The sequence below is a fragment of the Peromyscus maniculatus genome, chromosome 16 (assembly GCF_049852395.1).
Source record: "Peromyscus maniculatus bairdii isolate BWxNUB_F1_BW_parent chromosome 16, HU_Pman_BW_mat_3.1, whole genome shotgun sequence".
Lineage (NCBI taxonomy): Eukaryota > Metazoa > Chordata > Mammalia > Rodentia > Cricetidae > Peromyscus > Peromyscus maniculatus.
The window spans coordinates 11,957,929-11,983,948 of NC_134867.1; the positions used below are offsets into that span (position 1 = coordinate 11,957,929).

Consider the following 26,020-nt stretch of genomic DNA (forward strand, 5'->3'; position numbering starts at 1 on the left):
CTATCATACAGATTTAGAAGGGAACTATAGCAAAAATAAAAAATAGTCTACCATTCTGTGGAGGTGATATTACATGTTATTTAGTAATTTGAAGGAGTTATTTCAGAATTATTTCAGGTAATAAGAAAACATAAACATCAAAATTACATAGTATTTGCCAATTATACTGCTTATATAATAACTACCACCCTCTCTGACAATTTCACACATACAATAAACATTTTTCAAGATATAAAAGCAGCTTATTAAGTGCCAGCAGTTTTCTGTGTACATTTATCATATTTCAGTATGCAGAAGATACCTTATGACTCATGGCCATGTGCTTCCCATACTGAAATGCCATGTCTTGGACCTCAGCATCATGCTTCGCTAATTCCATTGCGGCCTGGCAGCTCTTCGCCAGCAAGGCACAATGGGACAGAAAAGTCTGCTCCTTCCAGGTCGACATTCCAATATTCTCTGTGATAGAATGGCCCTAAAAATGGAAAAAGGCCAAGATGAAAAGGCTTTAGATAAATGTAACTGTGTTTTTGAAAGATAAAAGCTTTAAGAGCTGGACAGGTCTGGGTGGTGTACAGTTGCAATCCCAGTAAAAGGCAGGAGGACTGTAAATTCCAGGCTAGCTAGCGCTACCTATCTTAAGAAAACAAAAACAAACAAAAACAAAAAAACAAAACAAAAAACAAAGTAAGAACAATTCCAAACACTCCCACTTCCTCAACAAGAGAGAACTAAGAAGCTGAGCCCTGGCTCTAGGCACCAAGAGCAGCACACTGGGTGACTGTTTCATTTGGGGTAAAAGCACTTTCTGTAAATTTTAAGCTTGAGAACTTCTATAATATATATACTATCATTTAAAACAAACGTATAGAAGCTTAGGCCTCTAAATTGATGCCTGTCAGTTCTTGAATGTCACTCACTGAGTGTTCTGAAACACGAGGATCCTGCTGCATTCAACTCATATGGGAATAGTAAGGGCATAAAGAAGACAGCATACACCAGGAAAACTAGAATTACTACAAACAAGATTTTTGAACATACCAGCAGAGGGCACAATCAATAACACAGTCAACTATAAAACTAATCAGAAAGTGTTATAGACAAGGTCTTTTATTCTACTATATACACATATATTTAAAAACAGAGAGCTAAGCATGGTGTCACATACCTGGGGAGGCAGAAGGACCTAGAGTTCAAGGCCAGCCTGGACCACATGAGACTGTTTCAAAACCCAAACCCAAACAATACAACGAATTAAAGGCTATGAATACGTTTGGTCCTGATGGGACGAAGGTGAGTGAGTGAATATAAAGATGCATCATGTTCAAGTGAGTGGGACCCAGGAAGCTAGTCCAGGGCAGTTAACAGCACCATCCCGTCCTGAAAACAGGCAAGTGGATTCTAAACACCACAAAGGAGGAGCAACATGCATGCTCCGTTCCCTGGCCAGTGCCACATAACTACCAGCTGACCTTCACTGTGAACCAGAAGAAACCTCTCCTTTCAAAAGCAAGGAAGGGCAGACGGGAGAAGGAAGGGTGTCTCAGTCACTGTTCTATTGCTGTGAAGAGACACCATGACCAAGGCAACTCTCAGAGGAAGTGTTTAAACTGGGAGCGTGCTTACAGTTTTAGAGTGTCAGTCCGTGATCATGATGATAGGAAACAGACAGACACGGTGCTGGAGCCGTAGGGAGCTTTAACATCCCGATCCATCTGCAGCAGTTGAAGAGAGACACTGGTCCGGGCACAGGCCTTTGAAACCTCAAAGCCCATCCCCAGCAACACACTTCCTCCTCCGATTAGGCCACACCCCCAATCCTTCTACTCCTTCTCAACAGTTCCACTCCCTGGTGACTAAGCATTCAAATAAATGAGCATACAGAGGCCATTCTTTTTTTTTTTTTTTTTTTTGATATATATTTTTTATTTTATAATACCATTCAGTTCTACATATCAGCCATGGGTTCCCCTATTCTCCCCCCTCCCACGCCCTCCCCTTACCCCCAGCCCACCCTCCATTCCCACCTCCTCCAGGACAAGTCCTCCCCCGAGGACTGTGATCGACTTGGTAAACTCAGTCCAGGGAGGTCCAGTCCCTTCCTCTCAGACTGAGCCAAGTGTCCCTGCATAAGTTCCTGGTTTCAAACAGCCAACTCATGGAATGAGCACAGGACTTGGTCCCACTGCCTAGATGCCTCCCAAACTGATCAAGCCAATCAACTGTCTCACCTATTCAGAGGGCCTGATCCAGCTGGGAGCCCCTCAGTCTTTGGTTCATAGTTCATGTGTTTCCATTCATTTGGCTATTTTTTTTTCAATAATTGAGTAAAACTGAAATTTATTATATGCCACAGTCGTCCTAGGGACCTCCATGCTATATATATAGCCTCTATGGTTCTATGGGTTGTGGTCTGATTGTTCATTTTATATCTAGAATCCACCAATGAGTGAGTACATACCATAACTGTCTTTCTGGGTTTGGGTTACCTCACTCAGGATGATTTTTTTCTAGTTCCATCCATTTGCCTGCAAATTTCATGCTTTCATTGTTTTTCTCTGCTGAGTAGTACTCCATTGTGTATATGTACCACATTTTTTTCATCCATTCTTCCGTTGATGGGCATCTAGGTTGTTTCCAGGTTCTGGCTATTACAAATAGTGCTGCTATGAACATAGCTGAGCATGTATCTTTATGGTATGTATCAGCATTCCTTGGGTATATGCCCAAGAGTGGGATGGCTGGGTCTTGAGGTAGTTTGATTCCTAATTTTCTGAGAAACCGCAGAGGCCATTCTTATGCAAACGACCACAGAGGGGTAAAGGCAGGAATAAAAGGAGAAGGAGAAGCCGGGCGGTGGTGGCGCACGCCTTTAATCCCAGCACTCGGGAGGCAGAGCCAGGCGGATCTCTGTGAGTTCGAGGCCAGCCTGGGCTACCAAGTGAGTTCCAGGTAAGGCGCAAAGCTACACAGAGAAACCCTGTCTCGAAAAACCAAAAAAAAAAAAAAAGGAGAAGGAGAGAAGGAAGGAGAACATCAAGGACAATCTTGAGAAAAGAAGGCCATGTACCGTTATGTGAGTCTGGAGTGGGGTATGGCAAACAGGAACATTGAAGTTCACCTAGCCCCACCTGATAATGAGGTGTTAACAAGACTCAGTAATTAAAAAACCAAAAAACTGGAGTTGAAGAGATGGCTCCAGGGAGCACTTCCAGCTCTTGTAGAAGACCTGAGTTCAGTCTCTAGCATCCATGTTGGGTGGCTCACAAACACCTTTAACTCCACTTCCAAAGGATTCAAGTCTCTTCTGGCCTCTTTGGGCATGTATAGATCCACATGTGAGTGTCTATGCATACATACAAATATATGTATACATACACACATAGTTAAAAATGGAAAATAAAAATATGTCTTTTGCACAGACAGATAATGGAACAAAACAGAAAGTCCAGACAACCACCAAACCATATGCCAAGTTCACTCTATTTTACAGAAGAGTTGAGTTGGACCCCGCAGTAAATGTATCATTACTAGAAAGAACTATGTAGATGAAAGTAAGATCTGCTCTGCTCACCTGTCACAGGTAAGTCAGCCTTCTAAATCCCTGGAACCTGTGCAGGTCACCTTGCACAGCACCCAGGCTTTAAGGACCAGATGGAATTTAGGATTAACTGGTGGGCAGTCTGTAACAGGGTCTTCTCTGTTTGAGGCAAGGTCTCAGTTTAGGTAGACCTTGAACTCACTATGCAGCCAGATGAGCTTGCTCCTGATTCCCCTGCCTTCAGCTCCCCAGTGCTGGATCAGTTATGCACACTCACGCCTTATTTACACGTCCTAGTAAGAGAGGCACCAGAATCAGGGCTGTAAAACAGCACTAGGAGCCAAGCAATGAAGGTTAAAACTAGGAAAGGGTCTGGGCAGTGGTGGCCCATGCCTTTGGAGGCAGAGGCATGCTGGTCTCTAAGTTCGAGGCCAGTCTTGTCTACAGAGTGAGTTCCAGGACAGCCAGACCTACGCAGAGAAACACTGCATGAAAAACCAACTCCCCACCCTCCAAAACAAACAAACAAACAAACAAACAAACAAACAAACACAAACAAAAAAACACTAGGATAGGCAAGGGCATGGATTTCCCTACAGAAGTCTCCAGAAGGGATACATTTCTGTCCCCTTCTTGATTTTGTGGCTTCTCATACTTGGCTGATGGAGGGGGAAACTAGATGGAAATTTCTGCATTTCTATCAAAATTACACTAATGTATTTGCTCCACTACCTAGGAATTACACACCTAGAAGTCATTTTATGCATTACACACACGTACAATGGAACCAGTAGAAGGTCACAGTCTCTGATCATCTAGCTGCTGCAGTGAGTGATGTCTGTTTAAAAACAGAATCCAGAATCACACCAGCCTGTAGGCTATGTGCACTGCTGGAATCACACCGGCCTGTAGGCTACATGTACTGCTGGAATCACACCGGCCCATAGGCTATGTGCACTGCTGGAATCACACCGGCCTGTAGGCTATGTGCACTGCTGGAATCACACCGGCCTGTAGGATATGTGCACGGCTGGATCCTCACTGCTTTCTGTTCTCTGCTTAACATTCCACTTCCCTTTACCCATCAATCTACTTCTCTTTCTGGCCTTTCCCATCTCCTTCCTCTGCTTTAAACAGTTTCTCTTTGATCATGTCAGACTCCTCACAACCTCCTCTGGTGAAGGACTTATTGTCTGTCTCCTTCATCAGAGTATAAGTCCATGAAAGCAAGAATGGCAGTCATCCTCAAGGGACCCACAGGCACGAAGCTGGGTGGACATACAAGCACCTACAACAGCATGTGAGGTATTTAATGTGTATTCATCAAATCTCTTCTCCGTCTTTGGTATTCCCTCTCTCTGTTTCCTTTGTGCCTCCTACCTTGGCTGAAATAAATAATCAAAATCATTATCATTTAGTGCCTTTTGTTTGCTCATACAATCTAATAACTCTAAATCCTAACAGTTAACCTTCCCTCTTATGATTAACAAGCAATACGTGTTTGGCCCAATTCTTACCCCAAATGTCCCCCATGAGACTTGCATCGCACTTACACAGGACACTTAGTTATTTCTTGAATATTACTTTTATATTTGTAGGAATTTTGAAATAATATTCTCTTCAAAGGGATTTTCTGTCCACTAAGCTGAATATCTCCAGTATAAATATAAAATATACTTTGAAGAATATTCTCAAATATTCCCACAAATATCTGCTTCTTTTGAAAAATATTACCCAGCTGCAGTTTGATCCAAGGCTAAATTCCCCCAGTTGTGTGAGTGATTATATATCTGTTTCTCTGACAGTTGGCCATAGGTCACTCCTAGTCACTTTCATATTTTTTAATCATTTAGGCATCATGTAATTTTTAATAACTTCTAGTTAAGTGACTAGAATCCTGCTTATCAGTTAAATTTACTATGTAGTGATGTGTGTGTTAATTTTAATTTTAAAGCTAAAGGCTACAACTAACATGGAACATCTTGTATGATATTAGCGGACCAGCCTTTTACACATCCCAGGGGCTCAGGAGAGAGAACTACTGACGGCGAGGACTGTTTTCAGGAAATAGAATCTCAGCACACCGAGCTCTGTAGTCCACTTGCTTTAATTCCTCTGGGATAACATCCTTTATACACAGCTTCAGTTCTGTTCTCGTGCCTAGCTCCTTTCTTGTCTAATTTCTCTCTATATTTATCTACTGCTCCCTCTAAGTTCTATCTTAATTCTCTTGTCTTAATTCTGCCTCATCTAGGTCCTTTTCATCTCATTCTTACCCAGCTAGTACTTCCCCATCTGACTCTTCCTCATCTTCCATCTCGTCCACACGTTCTCTCTGGTCAAAATCCTCCTTGTCCCTCTCCGTTCTCCATCTCTCCATTCCCCCAAGTCTCTCCAGAGTCCAGCTATAAACCCAGGCAATAGCAGTCCCCTGGTTGAGCAAGGTCACCAGGCTTGAATTCCTGTGTGGTCATAAAGGCAGGTAAGAGTTTCCTCAGGCAGTGATTGTCAGGCTTCCAGGGTCAAACGGAGGATGATAAGAGTCACACAGAGGGGCAGTAATTGTTAATTATCATTTGCAACCCAAAAGGAAAGTGACTAATGAATTAACTAAAGGTAATTTGGGTAATATCTAAGAAGAGGGATCTTATGTGCTCAACTATAATCTTAAACATGATTGGTAGAAAATGTTAAAAATCTGTAAGTTGCTAGGTCAATGGGAGAAAATAAAACTGTCTTCTTTTTTCCTGTGGCTCCTATCTGTTCAAGCTATCTGCCGTTTTTTCTGCAGGGTGGGGGAAGGTGTGTTCAGTTGCTAGGCAACCTGTGTATAGCTGGATGCCTCTGGTGATAGTTGAAGGGAGATCTGGAACTAGAGGTAACATTTGGGAAAGGAGGTAGTTAAGCTTAATTGGCACATCCGCCAGGCCTTCTCAAACAGGTAGTCTGGACACTTAAGTCTGTTCTTAGAGACTACAGAGCTATCTCTGATAAGGTACTTTCCTCCATCTGGGGATGGACCTGGCCGGATGCTGCCAATAACGATAATTACAGGGGGCTTGAACTGGGGTCTGGCTCTGCATAGCTTCAGTGAACAAGGTTATCTAAATATTCCTTTAGTAGAGGGGAAATGGTGCCCAGTAAATGATGGAAAAGCTACAACAGCACACAAGAAACTCATAGCAGGAAACGGCTGATAGTCAAATGTCAAATATCACCAAGGCTCCTTGAGCCTCAGCTTGACCTCTGGAAGGCCCTTGGCTTCTTCCAGGTATTAGCTTTGTCATAATCAGGTGAAACCCCACTTTGTATATTTTTTTGTGGCTTGCAGCAGAACTACTAATACATGGTATGCGGGGATGAACCTCAAAACAGGATGCTAACTGAGGAGAAATGATGTAGTGGTTAAGAGCACTAGTTGCCCTTGCAGAACCTGCCTCAGCACACATATGGCAGCTCACCAATGTGTGTAACTCCAGTCAGGGGGAACCTGCTGTCCTTTTCTGATCTCCACGGGACCAGGTACACACACAGTACACACACATGCATACACGTAGGTGCATACATTAAAAAAACAACAACAGTTACTTGAAAAAAATCACTCAATTTATGACTCTTGATCAATTTTGGTTGTTTGTGTAACACATTCACTTATGCATCATGGGCCAGATCTCTGCAAAGCAATCCAGATATGAAGACTGATAAGCAGCTTGTCCTCAACAAGCTCATGGTCCAGGGATGAAAAAACAGAAACATCTGCACACAGAAGACAAAGCTTTCGACACACATTAGAGGTGGCTACCATACCATTTTCTTGGTATTTTAAAATTACATATTAATTTTAACTGTGTATTACTGTATATGTGTATATGTAATTGTGTACATGTAAAAGGCTAATTGCAGGGCCTGAAACCACGGAAGATTTAGTTCTGTTCATTACATATTTCTTACTGGGATTTAGACTCCTTATTATTCATCACTTTTATATTTTTAAATTATTCATGGAACATACAATCCCTGAAAAAGATTATTCAGATAACCAGAAACAATTAATTTATGGTCCCCTGAAATCTACTGCCATAACTTAATTGGACCATAAGTTAATAACTCTGCTCCTAAGTTAATCAGAAATGTTATTCCCTGAACATCAAGTTATTACCTATTATGAATTTGGTTATTAATGAAGCAAAACCCGTCTATTCATTTCTACCAGATTGTCACGTATATACTAGGAAAATAAGCTCTAGGAAAATTAAGGTATAATTTTAAAATGTCAAGAAACTGGTATGACAGCCCACATCTAAACCAGTCTCTTTAAACATCAGATATATAAAATGGGTGTGAAGTGGCTGAATGTAGTCAGAATAAGAGATTAGGATATACTTACTGCAGCACAGAATGTGCAGGTTTAAAAAACATTTTAAATTTATTCTTTGAGAATTCCACACATGCAATCTTATTTATTTATTGATTTGTATATTTATTTTGAGCCAGGTTTCATGTGGGCTAGATTGGCCCTCAACTTCATACGTTCAAGGGTGATCTTGAACTCTGCATCTTCTCACATCTACCCCAGGTGCTGGGATATGGAAATATGCCACTATACCCTGCGACAGAAAGTTTTCTTTTTCCCTTTGTGGTACTGGGGATTGAACCAAGGACTTCCAGTATGCCAGGTAAACACACTATCATTTTTTTATATCCTCAGTGTGTGTGTGTGTGTGTGTGTGTGTGTGTGTGTGTGTGTGTGTGTGTGTGTGTGTGTGTGTTTTGACTATATAGTTTAGGGTGGCCCTGTAATTGTTATTCTCTTCTTTAGCAATGTAAGTGCTAGGATTCTAGGCTTGTGTTGCAATGCCCAGCCTTACAAAGTTTGTTTGTATATTTATCTATTTATTTGTTTGTTTGCGATAGGTTCTCTGTATATATAGCCTTGGTGTCCTAGAACTCACAGAGGACTGCCTACTTTTGCCTTCCAAATGCTGGGATTAAGGGAGAGTAGAACCATCCTGTCCCTACATGAAGACTTTACTGAAGATTTATTTTATATAAAAAGATGATATACTCAGTGAATATTTACTCTTGATGGACTTCCTTTATTTTAGGAAGGGGTAAAATATGTCATTATACATACTGAATAACCGTCAGAGGTATCTTAATTAGACTACTGTAACTTTGCCTGGGTAAAGGTGTTTGAAATAACTGACAGTGGGTTGATGTTGCCCGAGATAGCAGCACTAGTGGTATGTTCCCACGAGTATGGACATCTCGGGTGGGATGGCTGTGGACACTGGTGTGTTAGTAAGAATCTGCTTCTCTCTCACTTTTTGTCAGTGAGTTGCACACTCTTGAGTTGCTTTGCTCATGCGGTAAAACATTTGTTTCTACTCATGGGAGACCATTTGTTACTGTGGCTGTGCGGTAGGTCCTTCAAGGTTAGGTCCATGGTCACTGAACAAACACAAACCTACTGGGCCAGGGAGATGCCAGAATTTGTTGGGACAAACTATTCTGATCAGGAGTTTTAGAAACTCAGAAGCTGACCATCTGTGGAGCTGGAAGAACGGTTTTAAAGTATGCAAAGGTTGGAGCATGTGCCAGAGATGAGGATGTGCATCTCCAGATGTGCCCTCACATACAGTTTCATGCTACCCACTTTAGTCTGGGCCACTGTTTTTTGTTTTTTGTTTTTAAATACAACCTAATGTGGGTTGGATAAGTGACTAGATTCCCTTAATACCACATTCTAATGCTTAAATTACTTCATTTGAATTGGTTTTATTTGGGGGTGTGTGTGAGGGGGTTGCAGGGTCTCATAGAGTTCCAGGCTCGCCTGGAATTCATCACATAGCAGAGGAAGGCCTTGAGTTTCCGAGTGCTGGGATTACAGGTGAGGCTGCCATGCTTAGCACACCTGGAAATAGAGTAAGGGGCTGGAGGGACGGCTCAGTCATTAGGAGCACATACTGCTCTTGTGAGGACTTTAGCACTCACGTCAAGTGCCCACAACTGCCTGTCCCTCCAGCTCTAAGAATCTGACACCTGGAATTTGAGGGCAATGTATTCATGTGTACTCTGCCACATATAGATAATTAAAAATAAATAAATCTTAAATATGAAAGTAAGACAAATATAGAAAAACTTCTCAACTCTCTGAAGTTCAGGGCTAGGAGGAAACCAAGGAGACAAAGGGAGCCTGATTTGTCCTGTTGGTTAATGACATGATGATGACATTTTTGTATTACTTAACATGTAGTTAAAACTTAAAACCCCAAGTTTTATGTATCATAATTCTTTTTTTTTTAAGTTTTATTTATTTGTTATGTATACTTGCATGTATCCCTGCAGGCCAGAAGAGGGAGCCAGATCTCATTACAGATGGTTGTGAGCCACCATATGGGTGCTGGGAATTGAACTCAGGTCCTCTGGAAGAACAGTCAGTGTTCTTAACCTCTGAGCCATCTCCCCAACCCACGTATCATAATTCTTAATTACTTAATAGGGAAAGAAGTTCAAGAACATATTTTGAGCAAGACCAGGCACAAATAAGTGGTAGAGATACTCCTCAGATATACAGCAGCTGGATTCTATTTTGCTTAACATATAACAGTAATATATGCATGCTTAATATGTTTTTTAATTTGAAAAGTTTTATGTGTATGAGTGTTTTGTCTGCATGCATGTCTGAGTACCACACACATGCCTAGTATCTATAGAGGCTAGAGGACGGTATCAAATCCTTGGACCTGGAGTTATAGACAGTTATGAGCTACTATGTGGGTGCTGGGACTTGAACAAGGGTCCTCAGGAAGAGCATCAAGTGCTCTTACCCACTGAGCCCTCTCTCCTGCTCTCTTGATACCTTCTAGGGGAAAAAGGTTGTAGGAGTGAATGATGCATATCATTAATATTTAGAAAAAAGTCACTTAACCCTCTATACAAGCTTAGTAGCAACACCCCTTGTAGAAATGCATTAAGGAGAGCCGGGCGTTGGTGGCGCACGCCTTTAATCCCAGCACTCGGGAGGCAGAGGCAGGCGGATCTCTGTGAGTTCGAGGCCAGCCTGGTCTACCAAGTGAGTTCCAGGAAAGGCGCAAAGCTACACAGAGAAACCCTGTCTCGAAAAAACCAAAAAAAAAAAAAAAAAAAAAAAAAAAAAGAAATGCATTAAGGAGGACTGTAATGAGTATGTCTTCAGGAATCATTAGGCAATACTTGGGGGAAAAGGATGGTGTGTTAACAGCCTCATCTAATAGGACAAAAATCATTTATTTTGATTTATCTCCTAGTCACACAGGAGATAGTCAAGTAGGTATCTCTAAGTTTCCCATTCACATAAATCATTTAAAAAGCAACTGGAAAGCTGTGATAAATGTCATCACTAAAACTCTTCAGAAGTGTTTCTAGGGGCTGGGGACATGGCTGAGTGGGTAAAGTGCTTGCTGTTCAAGTATGACCTGGGCTTTGATCCCTAGCATCCATGTCCAGCCAGCGTGCATCTGCAGCCCCAGCTCCAAGGGTGAGAAAGAAGGGCAGAGACAGGTGGGTTCTGGGGGCTCATGGCTCAGCTAGTCTAGCTGAAGCAGCAAACTCTGGGTTCAGTGAGAGACCTTGTCTCAAAAAGAGTAAATCTTTCCTCTTGACTTCCTCAGGATTTGACAGCAGTGAGGGAAACTAATACACGCTCCCGAGCCTATTCCAGGGATTCCTGGCAGGAAGCTTTAATTCCTTACCACAAGGCCACTATGCAGGACTAGTTACAAGATATGAGAACTGGTTTTCCAAAGGGAGTGAGGCACTGACGAGGAAATGCAAGAGAGCAGAGCTTCTGGAAAGGAGAACACAGGGAATACTAGGGGTGGGGCTCACTGATGATCTGGGGGGCTGGCTACCACAGATGGAGCCTGTGATTACATTTATTGGTTCAACAATCTCAACAGTTTAGTCTTTTCAAACAGTCTACCAAATTGCATTCCAGAAAGAGGCTTCTGAGCCACATACTGACTGGCCAACTTTGAGACTGTCTTGCCTCTGACCAAAATTACTATTTGGTTGTTAACAAGTAAAAAGTACACATCATTACAACCAGAGAAGTCATTTCACTGATTAGCTGATTGCATCTCTTCTTTTACACCTTGATCCATGCATAAATTTAGCTTAAGTGAGGACGAGCAGGTAGCGGGGTAAAGCCAAGTGTAGCCTATGTGTCACCGATGATGGAGTGAGGCACAAATAAGGTACTCTTGACTACTGCTACAGATGAACATCTGTGTCTTCTCAAATGGAAACACTGAAGCCATGGTCCTAAGCATTGCTATCTTTACAAGAAAGTAATTAAGGTTACATGAGGTCATAAGTCAGTGGCCCCAACCAGTAAGATTAGTGCCCTTGATTATTATTAGATACCAAAACTCTCTACTACTGTAAGACAAACTGCAAAACAGTCTGATTAATAAAGACCCGGAGCCAGATATTGGGGTAAATTCTGAAAGATCAGACGAAGAGGACAAGCCAAAGCCAACCTTACCTTACTGACCCTCAGCTTCCAAACAGACCTACTTCCTGTATATCCATGCCTTTCTGTTCAGCTAACTCATTTTCTCTCTCCACCCAGCTACATCACTTCCTCTTCATGCCCAACTGTCACTTCCTGTCTGTCTGTACAGACCTCCATACCATTATGGTTAACTAGTGTTAGAATTTAAGGCGTGTGCCACCATTGCCTGATTTCTATGGCTAATATAGTGGCTGGCTTTTCCCTCTGATCCTCAGATAAACTTTTTTGGGGAACACAGATAAAACATCACCTCATACTACTGTCTTTCTTTGCCATGTGAGGATACCTCTGCTTCCCAAGTGTTGGGATTAAAGGTGTACATCACCACTGCCCAGCAAAAAAAGAAAAGCAGAGGCAGGCAGATGTCTGTGAGTTCCAGGCCAGCCTGGTGTACAGAGCTAGTTCTAGACCAGCCAGGCTACACACTGTAGAGGGTGTGTGTTGAATGTTTTTCTTTCTTTGCAGCCAGGTCTTACTACGTGCCCTGGCCGGTCTGAAGCCTGCAGTGCGCTTCCTGTCTCTGCAGTGAAGCCAGTGACTGTGGGGAGCAGCATTCCCTCTTCGCTTCTGACTGTGCCGCACTGTGAACAGCTGCTCTACACTCCGCCCACTAGGCTTCCCTGCCATGATAGACACACCCAGAGTATGAGCCAAGGCAAACCTTTCCTTCCCCAAGTTGCTGTCAGATACTCTGTGACTAGTGACTAGTAAGCATATTTATACACCTCTTCCCATATCTTTCAGCATGGTCTGAAAAACCAGAATGTTAATAAATTGTCTTACAGGTTTTTGAAAATATCTACATTCTGGTTATCCATTTCAATTCATCTCAAAATTAGTGGCATAAAACAACAGTCATTTTATTATTTGCAGATATTTTTGTGGGTCAGAACTTTAAATGAGGCTCTGTGAAGATGGTATATCTCTGTTTCATAATGGATCTCAGTTGGGAAGGCCAGAGATACTTGGGGTCAGTCGGAAGGCTGGTTTGTTTGTTGAGACAAAATACCCAACAAGATGCTCTCAAGGGAAGGAGAGTTTATTCTGGCTTATGGTTCCAGGAGACACAGTCCCTAGCGGGAGGCTAGCAGATCCCAACACAGTCAGAGTCAGGAAACAGACGGAGAAGAAAGTAAAGCTTGGCTGTAGAACCTCAAGGCTTCTCCCCCAGTGTCCCACTTCGGTTCCACAATCTCCCCAAACAGTGCCAACTGGAGACCAGCCATAAAACACAGGAGCCAATGGGGGGCATTTTACTCTTAAACCACAACAGCTGGGGATAATTCCAGTGGCTGGGGGTGGACTAGCTGAACTGCCAGGGATCTGATTCCAGCGAGACGACTTATTCACGCACTCACCAATCAGTCCCATCTGGTCCTGGAGAGTCTAGGAAACTTTTCACATACAGTGGTTGAGTCCCAAGAAGGTACTGTGAGAGGGAATACTTCAGGAGAGCAATGAAGACCCTCCAGTGACTGGGGGCCCTCACGGGACCACTCCAGTGATAGTCTATTGCCTGTGGTGTTCTTAATCCCTCTAAAATTCCCAGGAAAAAACATGGGTTCCCATCACCAAATAGGAGGCTATGGGAAGAGACTAAAAAAATTTCTGTTCTCCTCATTTTTAACTAATATAGGCTATTATTATTTTCTTTATTATTTATTTGTTTGTCTTTTGAGACAGGGTTCCATGTAGAGCAGACACTAGACTCACACTCACCTCTATGTCGCTAAGAATGGCTTTGGACTTCTGATCAGTCTGCCTCTATCATCTGAGGACTGGGATTGCAGGACTGCTCCGTTAGGCTTGGTTCATGTGGCATGGGGATGAAACCCAGGGTTCCACGCATGCTAGGCAAGCTCTCCACTAACTGAGATTCATCTCTAGCCCTCTTTTTTCTTTTTTTGGAGACTGGGTCACCTACATCCCGGGCTGGCCTTAAAATTTCTATGTCTTGGAGGGTGACCTTGAATTCCTGATCTTAGTTCAGTTCACACATCTGGTCCTGCATGTGCTCACCCTGAGATGTTCATGAGAGTTCAGGAGGGAGTGTTGAGTAAATAGCTAGCATCAGCTTCAGAGCTCTGGAGTGGCTGGGGGAGAGGCAAGGTGGAGACTCAGTTACATACAGATAGGTCCTGACCGAGGGCGTGGGTTCCACTTCTGAGATTGTTTTCTTGTCCTCTGAACAGAACGGTATTCTTTAATCTTCCAGGACTCATTCTCTCTCTCTCTCTCTCTCTCTCTCTCTCTCTCTCTCTCTCTCTCTCTCTCTCTCTCTCTCTCTCTCTCTCTCTCGCTGTCAGACTGGGTGGCAAGCACCCTTACACACTTAGCTATCCCATCAGCTCAGCTCTATTGCTAATAAAGGGTTCATAATGACAACCCAACCAGATTCCAATAGAAACAACTGAATTAGATTTTATACTCCAATCTCTTCACTATGTCAACTATCAGGAGATGGAGTTCCTTTTCTGAGAGATAGTGTCTTTACTAAGACATCACCACTACTCTCTGGTTTCTAAGTGATGTTGAAAACCAGTTGTTTGTAATTCTATGTTGAAAGCACCACTCTTACATAATGGTTTAACAAAAAGAGAAACGGCTGGTGGCGCACACCTTTAATCCCAGCACTCGGGAGGCAGAGGCAGGTGGATCTCTGTGAGTTCAAGACCAGCTTGGTCTCCAAAGCGAGTTCCAGAAAGGCACAAAAGCTACACAGAGAAACCCTGTCTCGAAGTAAAGAAAATCACTATTTGTGTTCTTTGTTTATTTCTTCTAAAGTGCCTGGATCACACTCAGGACCTGGTACCTGCTGAGCAGTCACTTGAGCAATATCCCCAGCCCTTTGTTTAATGTCTGGAAAAAACAACAAGAACTCTCTATAGCATTAGTAATCAAATAATGCAAACTCCAGAACACGACATATTGTCTTTTAGTGTTCGTCACGAAGAAATGATGCTAAATTCAAAATCCAATCACAGCAGAGAAAGGTCGTGCTACAGTCACTCCAACTTGCTCCCCATAGTCTCCATTTCATTTATCCTTCTCTGTGCACCAGTGCCCATTGACTCGGCAGTCTACAAGGATGAATCTCCACTCCCATCTCTGAGCTCTTGACGTTTGTATCTGAAAAGTCTGCCAGACGCCCACATTAATCTAACCTCAAGTACACTGATGTACTTTTCTCTAACAGCAATCCTCCTTTACAGCGACTTTATCACCTTTCCCTCCCGGTCAACCAGGCACAGAGCTGGTGTCAATTTTTATTTCTTATCCCATGACTGGCGTGCTTGACACACACCCCGATGAGCACTTAGTATAGCGACAACACAAAGGCACTAATATTTCACAAGGGGGGAGGGTGCTGTGTTTGTTATTTTATAAAAAAGATGTCATAATGTAGGTCAAAAAGTCTTTCGGTCTAGCACTTCTGGCTAAAATACATGGAACAGGATGATCACAGTCAGTGTCCTATTGCTGTGAAGAGACACCATGACCTCAGCAACTCTGATAAAGCCAACAAGTATTTAATTGTGGGCTGGCTTACAGTTTAAAGCTTTAGTCCATTATTGCCATGGAGGGAAGCAAGGCAGCACACAGGCAGACATGGTGCTGGAGAAGGAGCTGAGAGTTCCACATCCTGATCTGGAGGGCAGAGGGTGGGGGAGGGGAGGAGAGAGAGAAGAAGAGAGAGCGAGAACAAGCGCGCGCGAGAGAGAGAGAGAGAGAGAGAGAGAGAGAGAGAGAGAGAGAGAGAGAGAGAGAGAGAGAGAGACATATATACATACAAACAGACAGACAGACACTGGGCATGGCTTGGGCCCGTGAACCCAAAGCCCACTTCCAGTGACACACTTTTTCCAACAAGGCCATACTTCTAATCCTTTCAGATAGCGCCACTCCCTGGTGACGAAGCATTCAAATCTACGAGCCTATGGGAGCCGTTCTTACTCAACCCATCACATTCCACTCCTTAGCTCCCATAGGCTTGCAGCCACATAATAACGCAAAAATGCATTCAGTTCAACTTCAAAAGTCCCCACAGTATCATAGTCTCAACACTGTTTAAGAGCCCAAAGTTCAAATCTCTTCTGAGAGTCATGGCAATCTCTTAACTATAAATGTTATTTATTAAGCAGCACACTGTTATTCATTAAGTGGTGCTGTTTACCATGTGAGAAAAGCCACAAGGTACGACAAAACCCACTGTAAGAGTTTATGAGGGGAAGGGAACAGAAGGGGGTGCATAGGCCTATGGAAAGATCGTGCAGGAAAAAAGGGTGGAGGGATGAGTGGGACCTGCTTTTATAGATTCCCCGCACACGCGCATAAGGACTTACATAGCTATGCCACACATATGCACAAGTAACATGATCATGCAGCACATGGATTATGTAGGATGTAAGGCCCTGGGATGACTAAGCATCTTGCCATCGCATGCATGGTCATGGGGGAGTTGCTAGGAGTTCTAACAGTAACCCCAGTATAAACAAAACAAAGAAGCAGATCACATATTTCCAACACACAGTGGCACAGGAAATACATACCATTCCAAAAGGAAGGAATGGGAGCATATCGAGAAAATACTGGAATAAAGCAAGATCTAAACCCAGCAGGGCAAACTCCAAACTCTGCACCTCCATGTCTAATGTCAGAGTGCTCTTTAGATCTCCAACTCTTTTCAGCTTTGTTGATTGCAACACACTTCTCTATCTTAGGCTGGTTCTACTCCCTGTTAGCAGCTTTCCTAAAAATGATCAAATCACTTAGATAATTCAGGAGTCAATGATGCTAAAGGTTAATGTGCCTGATAACGGAGCTGTCAAAAACATGGAGGAGAATCAGACAGAACTAGAAGGAGAAATAGAAATAATCCACAATTAAACTTGCTAATTAATTAACTATGCTAGGCTTCGTTCTTTTCCAGACAGTTTCACGTCCCCAGGCTGGCCCTGAATTCCTCCTGATCCTCCTGTCTCTATCTCCTGTGTGCTAGGATTACAGGCATGCACCCTATGGCCAGTGAAAAACCATTATACAGACTCCAATACACCTTTCTCTCAGTGACTGACAGAGGAAGCAGAATGAAAACAACAAGTCGTGAATACTTAACTGACATCACCCACCAAACGGCTTAGTGGCTGTTGAGCTCCAGGAACAACAGAATGTGTGCTCCCTTTAACTGAACATGGAACACTTAGCCAGACACATTATATCTGGGCCATAAACAAGCCTACAATAAATTTAAAGTAACTCAAATTGGGCTGGAGAGATGGCTCAGTGGTTAAGAGCACTCGTTGTTCTTCGAGAGGGCCTGAGTTCAGTTCCCAGCACCCACATGGCAGCTCACAACTGTCTATAACTCCACTTGCAGTGGATCTGATGCCCTCTTCTGGCCTCTGTGGGCACTAGGCATGCACATATTGAACACACACATATGCAGGCAAAACACCCAAACACATAAAATAAAATAAGATAAAATAAGTTAAAAATAACTCAGATCTGATCAAAAGTTTTCTAATAACAATAGCATTATAAATCCATAATAATAAATCAAGACATCTGGAAAATATTCCAAATATTCAAAAACAAAGTAACAAATTTCTTAACCACAAGTCAAAGAAAAAATGAAAATGAAAACTGGTAAGTGGTTTGATGTGTGTGAAATGAAAGGCAACATAACAGAGATTTCTGGGATACCATTAAAGTAGCATACAGGATTGTCATCCAACTAGAACATCCTAGCTGAAATACTGGAAAAATTCAACTTCTAACTTAAACCCCAAGGAAGAAAGAGAGAAAGCATAAACTCCTAGTATTAGGAATGAAAAAGACTGATGTCACAGAGTTACAAATTCTGTGACAGTGAATCTGCTACCTTTCGTGAAATAAATTGACTGCCAGAGCTCATGTGAAGGACACAGTTTAAACAGTTCAGTAACTATTAGGGCAATCGAACCCGTAGTGATAAACAAACACACACCTATTCCCACACAGACCCACACAGCTTCACCGTGAGGGTGGCGAATGTTTCACTATCGTCTTGATACTTACACCAGGCAGATATACAGTCAATCCCAAATAATACCAATATTTTCCACTGAACTCAGATATACATATTAACAAAATCTTAGCATTGCAAAGTCAATAATTTATAATTTATAAAAAAGAGATGGTATTATGCTCAAGTAGGGCTGTATGGTCTCATATTTGAAAAATCAATTAATTTGCCATATTCATAGATTATAAAATAATCTAAAAGAGGGTATGTATGAGGCCATAAATTCTATTTTTACTATAGCAAGTAAATAAATAAATAAACCCCCAAACAAACCAAAAACCTCAAAGAAGAAAAACATTTTTTAAAAAAATGGCCATTTCAATAGTTATTGAGAAAAAATTCTATAGAAATCATGTGTGAACACACACACCCAACATCAATTTTTTTATTATTTTTATTATTTTTTTTAAATTTTTTGAAGGTACAATCTTGCTTGGTAGCCCAAGTTGGCCTCAAAGTTTTGATTCTCTTTTGTGTGCCACTATGGCTGTCTTAAAATCCAGTGCTAACTCCTGGCAAAATTCTTAGGAAGCCAGGGAACTTCTCTGCTAAGCAAGGGACTCTAAAAAAAGGCAAGAGGATCTGGGGAGACAGTTGAGTCATGCACGTGTGTGGACTGCGTTTTCATCCAAAACCTATGTAAAGCACTTGGTTTTCATTCCAGTGCTGCTATGGCAAGAAAGGAGCATCCTCTGCAAGCTTGGAGGTGAGTTAGGCTCTCATTTGCAGCAGTGAACAACAGGATCCCCTGCTCCAAACGAAGAGGAAGGTGAGGACTAACACCTGAGGTTGTCCTCTGACCTCCACAGAGGTGCAAGAAATGTGTGTGCCTGCATACACAAGCAAGCATCTCCCTCTCTCTCTCTCTCTCTCTCTCTCTCTCTCTCTCTCTCTCTCTCTCTCTCTCTCTCTCTCTCTCACACACACACACACACACACACACACACACCAAAACAAAAGAAAAATAAAGCCCTAGAACCAAAAGGCCTACAGGTAACATCGGGCTGTCCATCCCTATCACTTCCACATTATACACTTATATAGGATGTGGTTGTTGGGTTGAGGATTTCCTTTTACCCCACACAAGCTAATAAGCTATCTTTTATTATTTTATGAATGGTAGAAAAAACACAATGCTCTTGAGTCAGAGAGGAAGGACTGTGCAAGGAACATGTGCACCATGTGTTTGCATTCGTTACTTTTGATCCAACTCCTGCAGAGGCAAATATAACGGTTTAGATGGATGCTACGATTTTGGAGGCATTGGTCAAATGAAGACCCGAGTTGGGAAGATTTGAAGGTGTGGGTCAAAGCTGAAGACTGAAGGTGGGAAGATCTATTGCTTTTGTTGCAAGCAGTAAGCAAGATTGTTAGCTCATCTTTCAAAGCAACAGACTACATGAAATTTCTGAAAAATGGCCTAGGGAGGGTCTGCAAGGTAGTTCAGCAGGCAAGGATACCTGCTGCCAAGACTGATGCCTCAAGTTCAATCCCCAGGACTGACATGGTTGAAGGAGAGAACTGACTGCTGAAAGTTGTCATCTGACCTTACACATGACCTCCACAGTGGCACGCACACACTCATATACATATACAATATATAGAAATAAAATGTTAAAAAAAAACCCTTGCAGTCTTGGATGACCTTGAAATATGTGTAGTAATGGCAGTGATCTAGGGAACATTTTCTCTACCAATATTACCTAGTGCAAGAAGACAAGAAAAAGAAACAAAAAAAGCATTTACTTTGAAAAGAAGGGTTTGTTTATTCACACGTGTTATGACTGTCTACATGGGGGTTCCACAGAATCTACAAAATCAAAGGCTATTATGACTAACAAACTAGTAAGATTGTAGGAGGCAAGATAAAACAACAATGAACCAACAACCAACAAAACTGCCCAACCCCCCAAAAATCTCCCCAACATCACACAGCCCAATTAAAATGGGCAAAGTATTTATAGAGGCAGTCCACTAAAGGGTATTAGTAGCAAATAAACATGAAAAGATGCAAGACGCTCAACACTGTTGTGGCTAAAACCACAATGAGCTTAAACCGCAAGATAGACCAAAATTATATTTTAGAATGTCTAAAGTATTAAAAAACTGGTCACATTAAGTTTTAGCAAGGTGTGGAAAAACCGGAATTCTCATACATGGCTGACAGAAATGTAAAATGACTCAGCAGGTGAAAGCATGTCTTCAGGTCTCTATTGCTATGATCAAACACCATGACCAAAGCAACTTGCAGAGGAAAGGAACTATTCCATTTACACTTCCAGGCAACAGTCCATCACTGAGGGAAGCCAGGGCAGGAACTCAAGGCAGGAACCTGGAGGCAGGACTGATGCAGAAGCCATGGAGGGTGCTGCTCACTGACTTGCTCATGGCTTGCCCCGCCTGCTTTCTTATAGCACCCAGGACCACAAGCCTGGGGTGGCACCACCCACAGTGAGCTGGTACCTTCTACATCAGTCATCAATCAAGAAAATGCACCACAGGCCTATCTGGTGGGCATGCTTTTTTAATTGAGATTTCTCTTTCAAAATGACTTTAGTTTGTGTCAAGTTCATGGAAACTAGCCAGCACAGAGTACTATATACCCATTGTATGACACACAAAGTCCTCTATTAGGTTTCTATCCAAAAGAAACTAAATAGCAACATGATTATTCCTAGGTAAACCCAAGAGAAACAGTACATATTTACATGGGCTGTTCACACATGAATGCTGCCCATTTAGAATACTTTAACACTGGAAACATCTCAAATGTTCACTAGTAGGTGGATCATAGACTGTGGTAGATGCCTACAACTGAATACTACTTAGCAATAATGGACTATTTTCATATGCAGGATGGATGCATTTCAATATAACTATTCAAAGATCCCAGTCAAAGTATTGATATTTCTAGATCCATTTATATAAAACTCTATCAACTTAATTGTGACAACAGTTTCTTTGGTCCATGCATAACATATATCTAGACATCAGGCAGTGTACTTTTAAGTATTTCTAGTTTATTGTATATTAATAATCCCTCCCAAAATATGAGAAAAATCTTCCATTACAATCATTCTAGATCTTTTGAAATAGTTAATTTAGCAACAGGTGGGTGGGGGCCACTACCAATATGCCAGGTACTGTTTTGGTATTAGAAACACAGTGGCACTTACATTCTTGTAGGAAGAGACTTAAAGTTGGTAAGGATGATAAAAAACACCAGATGGTAACACTTTTGATCAACATAAAAATAATTAAGTAAGATATCTATTAAAATATTTCCAACTGGGTATGTAGCGAGGATTCTGAAAAGGCAATGCCGGCAGTGATATGAATGCCGAGAAGGGCAGGATGTCAACCATACAGTAGCTCCCTTGTTTGTCCTTCTCCAGTTTCTACGATGGTATCAGCTCGACATTCTGGCATTGCAGATCTTCCACCATCGTCAAAAATCATCCCTGTGGGTTCCTCTTTTTTTTTTTTTTTTTAACGATAGGAGCTCAGTTTGTAGCCCTGGCTGACCCAGAACTCACTATGTAGAACAGGCTGGCCTCAAACCCAAGAGATCTACCTGTGTTGTAGAATATTATTTCAAGGTGTGTTACTTTTGTTTATGCTCTGGAATGTTTGTTTAATGATGCCAAGATGTGTTTGATTAAATAAAATTCATCTGCAGTCAGAAGGCTGCGTCAGCAACTAGCTGACAGGAAGTAGAAGGGAGGAGCCAGGTGAGAAAGAGTTTATAAGGAGGGGCAAGGAGAAGCAAGAGGGCTTTTTGGAGGACATGAACAAGGAGAGGAGGTGAGCGACTTGCTATTCAGCCTCTGAAGAGCAGAATTCCACCTTAACTTTGGATCTTGAGTTTTTTTTTTTTTTTTTTTTCCCGAGACGGGGTTTCTCTGCGTAGCTTTGCGCCTTTCCTGGAGCTCACTTGGTAGTCCAGGCTGGCCTCGAACTCACAGAGATCCGCCTGGCTCTGCCTCCCGAGTGCTGGGATTAAAGGCATGCGCCACCACCGCCCGGCTGGATCTTGAGTTCTTTAGGGGGAGAGATGTTTAGTTAAGCTCCCTTCATAGCACTGGAAGTGCCGGGGCCTGAGGAAACATAATTCCCTCTGGCTACGGCCCTTGCGGCCTAAGCGCTGCTGGTAGTAGTGGAGTCACAGCTACTGATTCAGACCGCTGTGGCTTAAAAGGCAGCAACAATTTTAATAAAGGACAATGTACCTGCCTCTGCCTCTAGAGAGCTGGGATTCCAGGCGTGCACCACCATGCGGTGCAGTGTTGTTTTTCCCTGCTCCTTTATTGCTGCGTGAAAGAAACTCCGATTTCAACTGTTTTATCATGTCATTCCTCTCCCTAGAATGCCCTCCATTCTATACATCCCCTCCATCCTTCAATGTCTGCATTCTGTACATCTCCATCCTTCAATGTCTGCATTCCATACATCTCCTCCATCCTTCAATGTCTGCATTCTGTACATCTCCTCCATCCTTCAATGTCTGCATTCTGTACATCTCCTCCATCCTTCAATGTCTCCATTCTATACATCCCCTCCATCCTTCAATGTCTGCATTCTATACATCCCCTCCATCCTTCAATGTCTCCATTCTGTACATCTCCTCCATCCTTCAACGTCTCCATTCTGTACATCTCCCCCATCCTTCAATGTCTCCATTCTGTACATCTCCTCCATCCTTTAATGTCTCCATTCTATACATCTCCTCCATCCTTCAATGTTTCCATTCTACATATCTCCTCCATCCTTCAATGTTTGCATTCTGTACATCTCCTCCATCCTTCAATGTCTCCATTCTATACATCTCCTCCATCCTTCAGTGTCTGCATTCTATACATCCCCTCCATCCTTCAATGTCTGCATTCCATACATCTCCTCCATCCTTCAAAGTCTGCATTCTATACATCTCCTCCATCCTTCAATGTCTCCATTCTGTACATCTCCTCCATCCTTCAATGTCTGCATTCTGTACATCTCCTCCATCCTTCAATGTCTGCATTCTGTACATCTCCTCCATCCTTCAATGTTTCCATTCTACACATCTCCTCCATCCTTCAATGTCTGCATTCTGTACATCTCCTCCATCCTTCAATGTCTCCATTCTATCATCTCCTCCATCCTTCAATGTCTGCATTTTATACATCTCCTCCATCCTTCAATGTCTGCATTTTATACATCCCCTCCATCCTTCAATGTCTGCATTCCATACATCTCCTCCATCCTTCAATGTCTCCATTCTGTACATCTCCTCCATCCTTCAATATCTCCATTCTATCATCTCCTCCATCCTTCAATGTCTGCATTCTATACATCTCCTCCATCCTTCAATGTCTGCATTCTATACATCCCCTCCATCCTTCAATGTCTGCATTCCATACATCTCCTCCATCCTTCAATGTCTCCATTCTGTACATCTCCTCCATCATTTAATGTCTCCATTCTATAATCTCCTCCATCCTTCAATGTCTCCATTCTGTACATCTCCTCCATCCTTCAATGTCTGCATTCTATACAACTCCTCCATCTTTCAATGTCTGTCTCATACAGCCGACCCTTTTTAAAAAGATTTTCTGATTTCCCCACCTAGGTGTGACATCTTGTTTACATTTCTCTCCTGTCATTTTCTGCTTGAGCACAGTTATCTTGCTATTACATTTTAGACAATGGCATAGAGCTCTGCAGGCAGGAATAGCACCTCTGATTTCTAGAAGACTCAATTACCTTATTTTTATATTTGACTCGAAAGCTGCCTAAGCATCAAAGGAAAGAAGTATAAACACCAGACAAATAAAAGAAAAAGACTTATCTTGCCCAGAAATTCTATGACTAATATGTAAAGTATAAACTCTGCTTAAAAAACCCAGTCTGGATCTCTACAATATCAGTGGCTGTTAATTATCCAGAGAACTAGAGTAAAGCCTCTTATTTGGGGTCCAGGGCCAAGCCCCCAGTATAGTCTGCATGAAGACAGGGAAGCAGTGGCTGTTTCTCTTCTTAGTATCAGCGAGGCAGAGGCATGGCTTCACAAAGGACTGTGGATAAATTCCTAAGGCAGAAGCAGTAATCGGTGAAGAAGAAACAGATACAATTTCAGAAAATGGGCATGTTAGCAGTCCTAACCCACTACTCCAATTTTTAAATTTTGTTTTTAAGTGTATTTATTTTTATGTATATGGTGTTTTGTCTGCCTGTATTTCTGTTCTAGTTTTATTTTATATGCAGTGCCAGTGAAGGCCAGAAGAGGGCACTGGATCCCCTGGGACAGGTGTCACAGATGGCTAGGAACCTCAGTGTGGATACTGGGAATCGAACCTGAGTCCTGCTGGAAGGGCAGTGAGTGTCCCAACCACTCTCTCTGTTCAGTTCCTGTCCCCCAGGTCTGATGATGTTAGGAAGTCACCTCGAAGACCATAGGGTCGAATCAGTTACAGTAAAAAAATCATTAGAATGGAGCCCGGTGGTGGTGGTGGTGGTGGTGGTGGCGCACGCCTTTAATCCCAGCACTCGGGAGGCAGAGCCAGGTGGATCTCTGTGAGTTCGAGGCCAGCCTGGGCTATAGAGCGAGGTCCAGGAAAGGCGCAAAGCTACACAGAGAAACCCTGTCTCGAAAAACAAAAACAAAACAAAACAAAGCACATGTGTAGATGTAACATATTCTTCAGAGTTTGTGTGTGAGAGTGGAGCTGCTGGAAACTTAACTAGGGTCTTGGCACAGTGTAGGCAAGTACTTTACCACTAAGCTTCATCTTTAGCTCTAGATTTTTTTAAATGCAAACTGTGAAATACAGCAGAGTTATATGCATGAAACACAAAATTTGTATAATGGTTCAGTAATTTACAGTATAGTACTATAAATAAACTATTAAATAGTCACTCAAATCATACTTTGAAAACATTTTTAAAAAATATTTTTTAATAATATATTTTATTTCATGTGCATTGGTGCTTTTGTCTGCCATGTGTCTCTGTGAGGGTGTCAGGTCCCTTGGAACTGGAGTTACAGACAGTTGTGAGCTACCATGTGGGTGCTGGGAATTGAACCTCGGTCCTCTGGAAGAGCAGTCAGTGTCTTAACCACTGAGACATCTCTCCAGCCCCTATTATATATTATTTTATATAGGTACTTTGTATGTCTGAGTGTGTGTCTCATGCCTTTGGAGGCCAGGAGAGGGCATCAGATATCCTGGGACTGGAGTAACAAAGTTGTGAGCTGTCACGTGGGTCTCTTCTAGACCTTTTGCAGTGTCTCAATTATGGTTTAGACTCTGAGTTTAACAGTCTCACTAGGTACTCTCTCTGGAGACCAGGCTTGTCCTGAACTTGCATCCGTCCTCCTCTGCCTCACAAGGGTTAAGATTACAGGTCTGTGTCATCATATGTGGCAGCATTTTCAATTCTTTATTGATCATGTAGTTCTTTTACTAATGAGAAATGAGTGGTAACTTTGTTGAAATGTTTAGCTATTCTGGTTTGTGACTCCAAAGTCAATGTTAAGGTATAGATTTATCAAGTACAATGAGAACATTAGTGTTCTGTATGAGCAGAACTTACACTTGTAAAGCACTTGCCTACTGTGCATGAGACTCTGGTTTGCATCCCATACTGACCTCCCAAGGAAAGGATTCTGGCAGTATGTTATCTGCAATCTTTAAACAAAGGTTCTTGCTGTGGGATGTCTTTCTATATGCTGTGAATATGTGTTGCTGTGATTGGTTGATAAATAAAGCTACATTGGTCTATGGCAGGGCAGGATAAAGTTAAGAAGAGTGGAGTTGGGGAGATGCCAGCCCGCCACCCAAGGAGCAATAAGATGCCAGTAGACTGGTAATGCCATGGC

The 26,020-nt window shown here is 42.3% G+C and overlaps 1 protein-coding gene and 1 long non-coding RNA gene across 3 annotated transcripts in view; one reads left to right on the forward strand and one right to left on the reverse strand.

The window, feature by feature from the left end:
- The window catches only part of Pdss2 (decaprenyl diphosphate synthase subunit 2), a 248,067-nt gene that overhangs the window by 56,817 nt on the left and 165,230 nt on the right, over positions 1-26,020 (reverse strand). For both annotated transcript variants that reach the window (XR_006064394.2, XM_006982760.4), the window contains exon 5: positions 302-475. Coding sequence is in view for 1 of the 2 variants with exons in the window: in XM_006982760.4 (XP_006982822.1) it covers positions 302-475 (174 nt within the window). In the remaining variant the exon portion in view is untranslated. The remainder of the gene's footprint in view (positions 1-301; positions 476-26,020) is intronic.
- LOC121823087 (uncharacterized) overlaps positions 5,528-26,020 on the forward strand; it is a 46,313-nt gene continuing 25,820 nt past the window's right edge. Inside the window, exons 1-2 of the long non-coding RNA XR_013044971.1 lie at positions 5,528-6,157; positions 8,036-8,217. This is a non-coding gene — a long non-coding RNA (uncharacterized LOC121823087). The remainder of the gene's footprint in view (positions 6,158-8,035; positions 8,218-26,020) is intronic.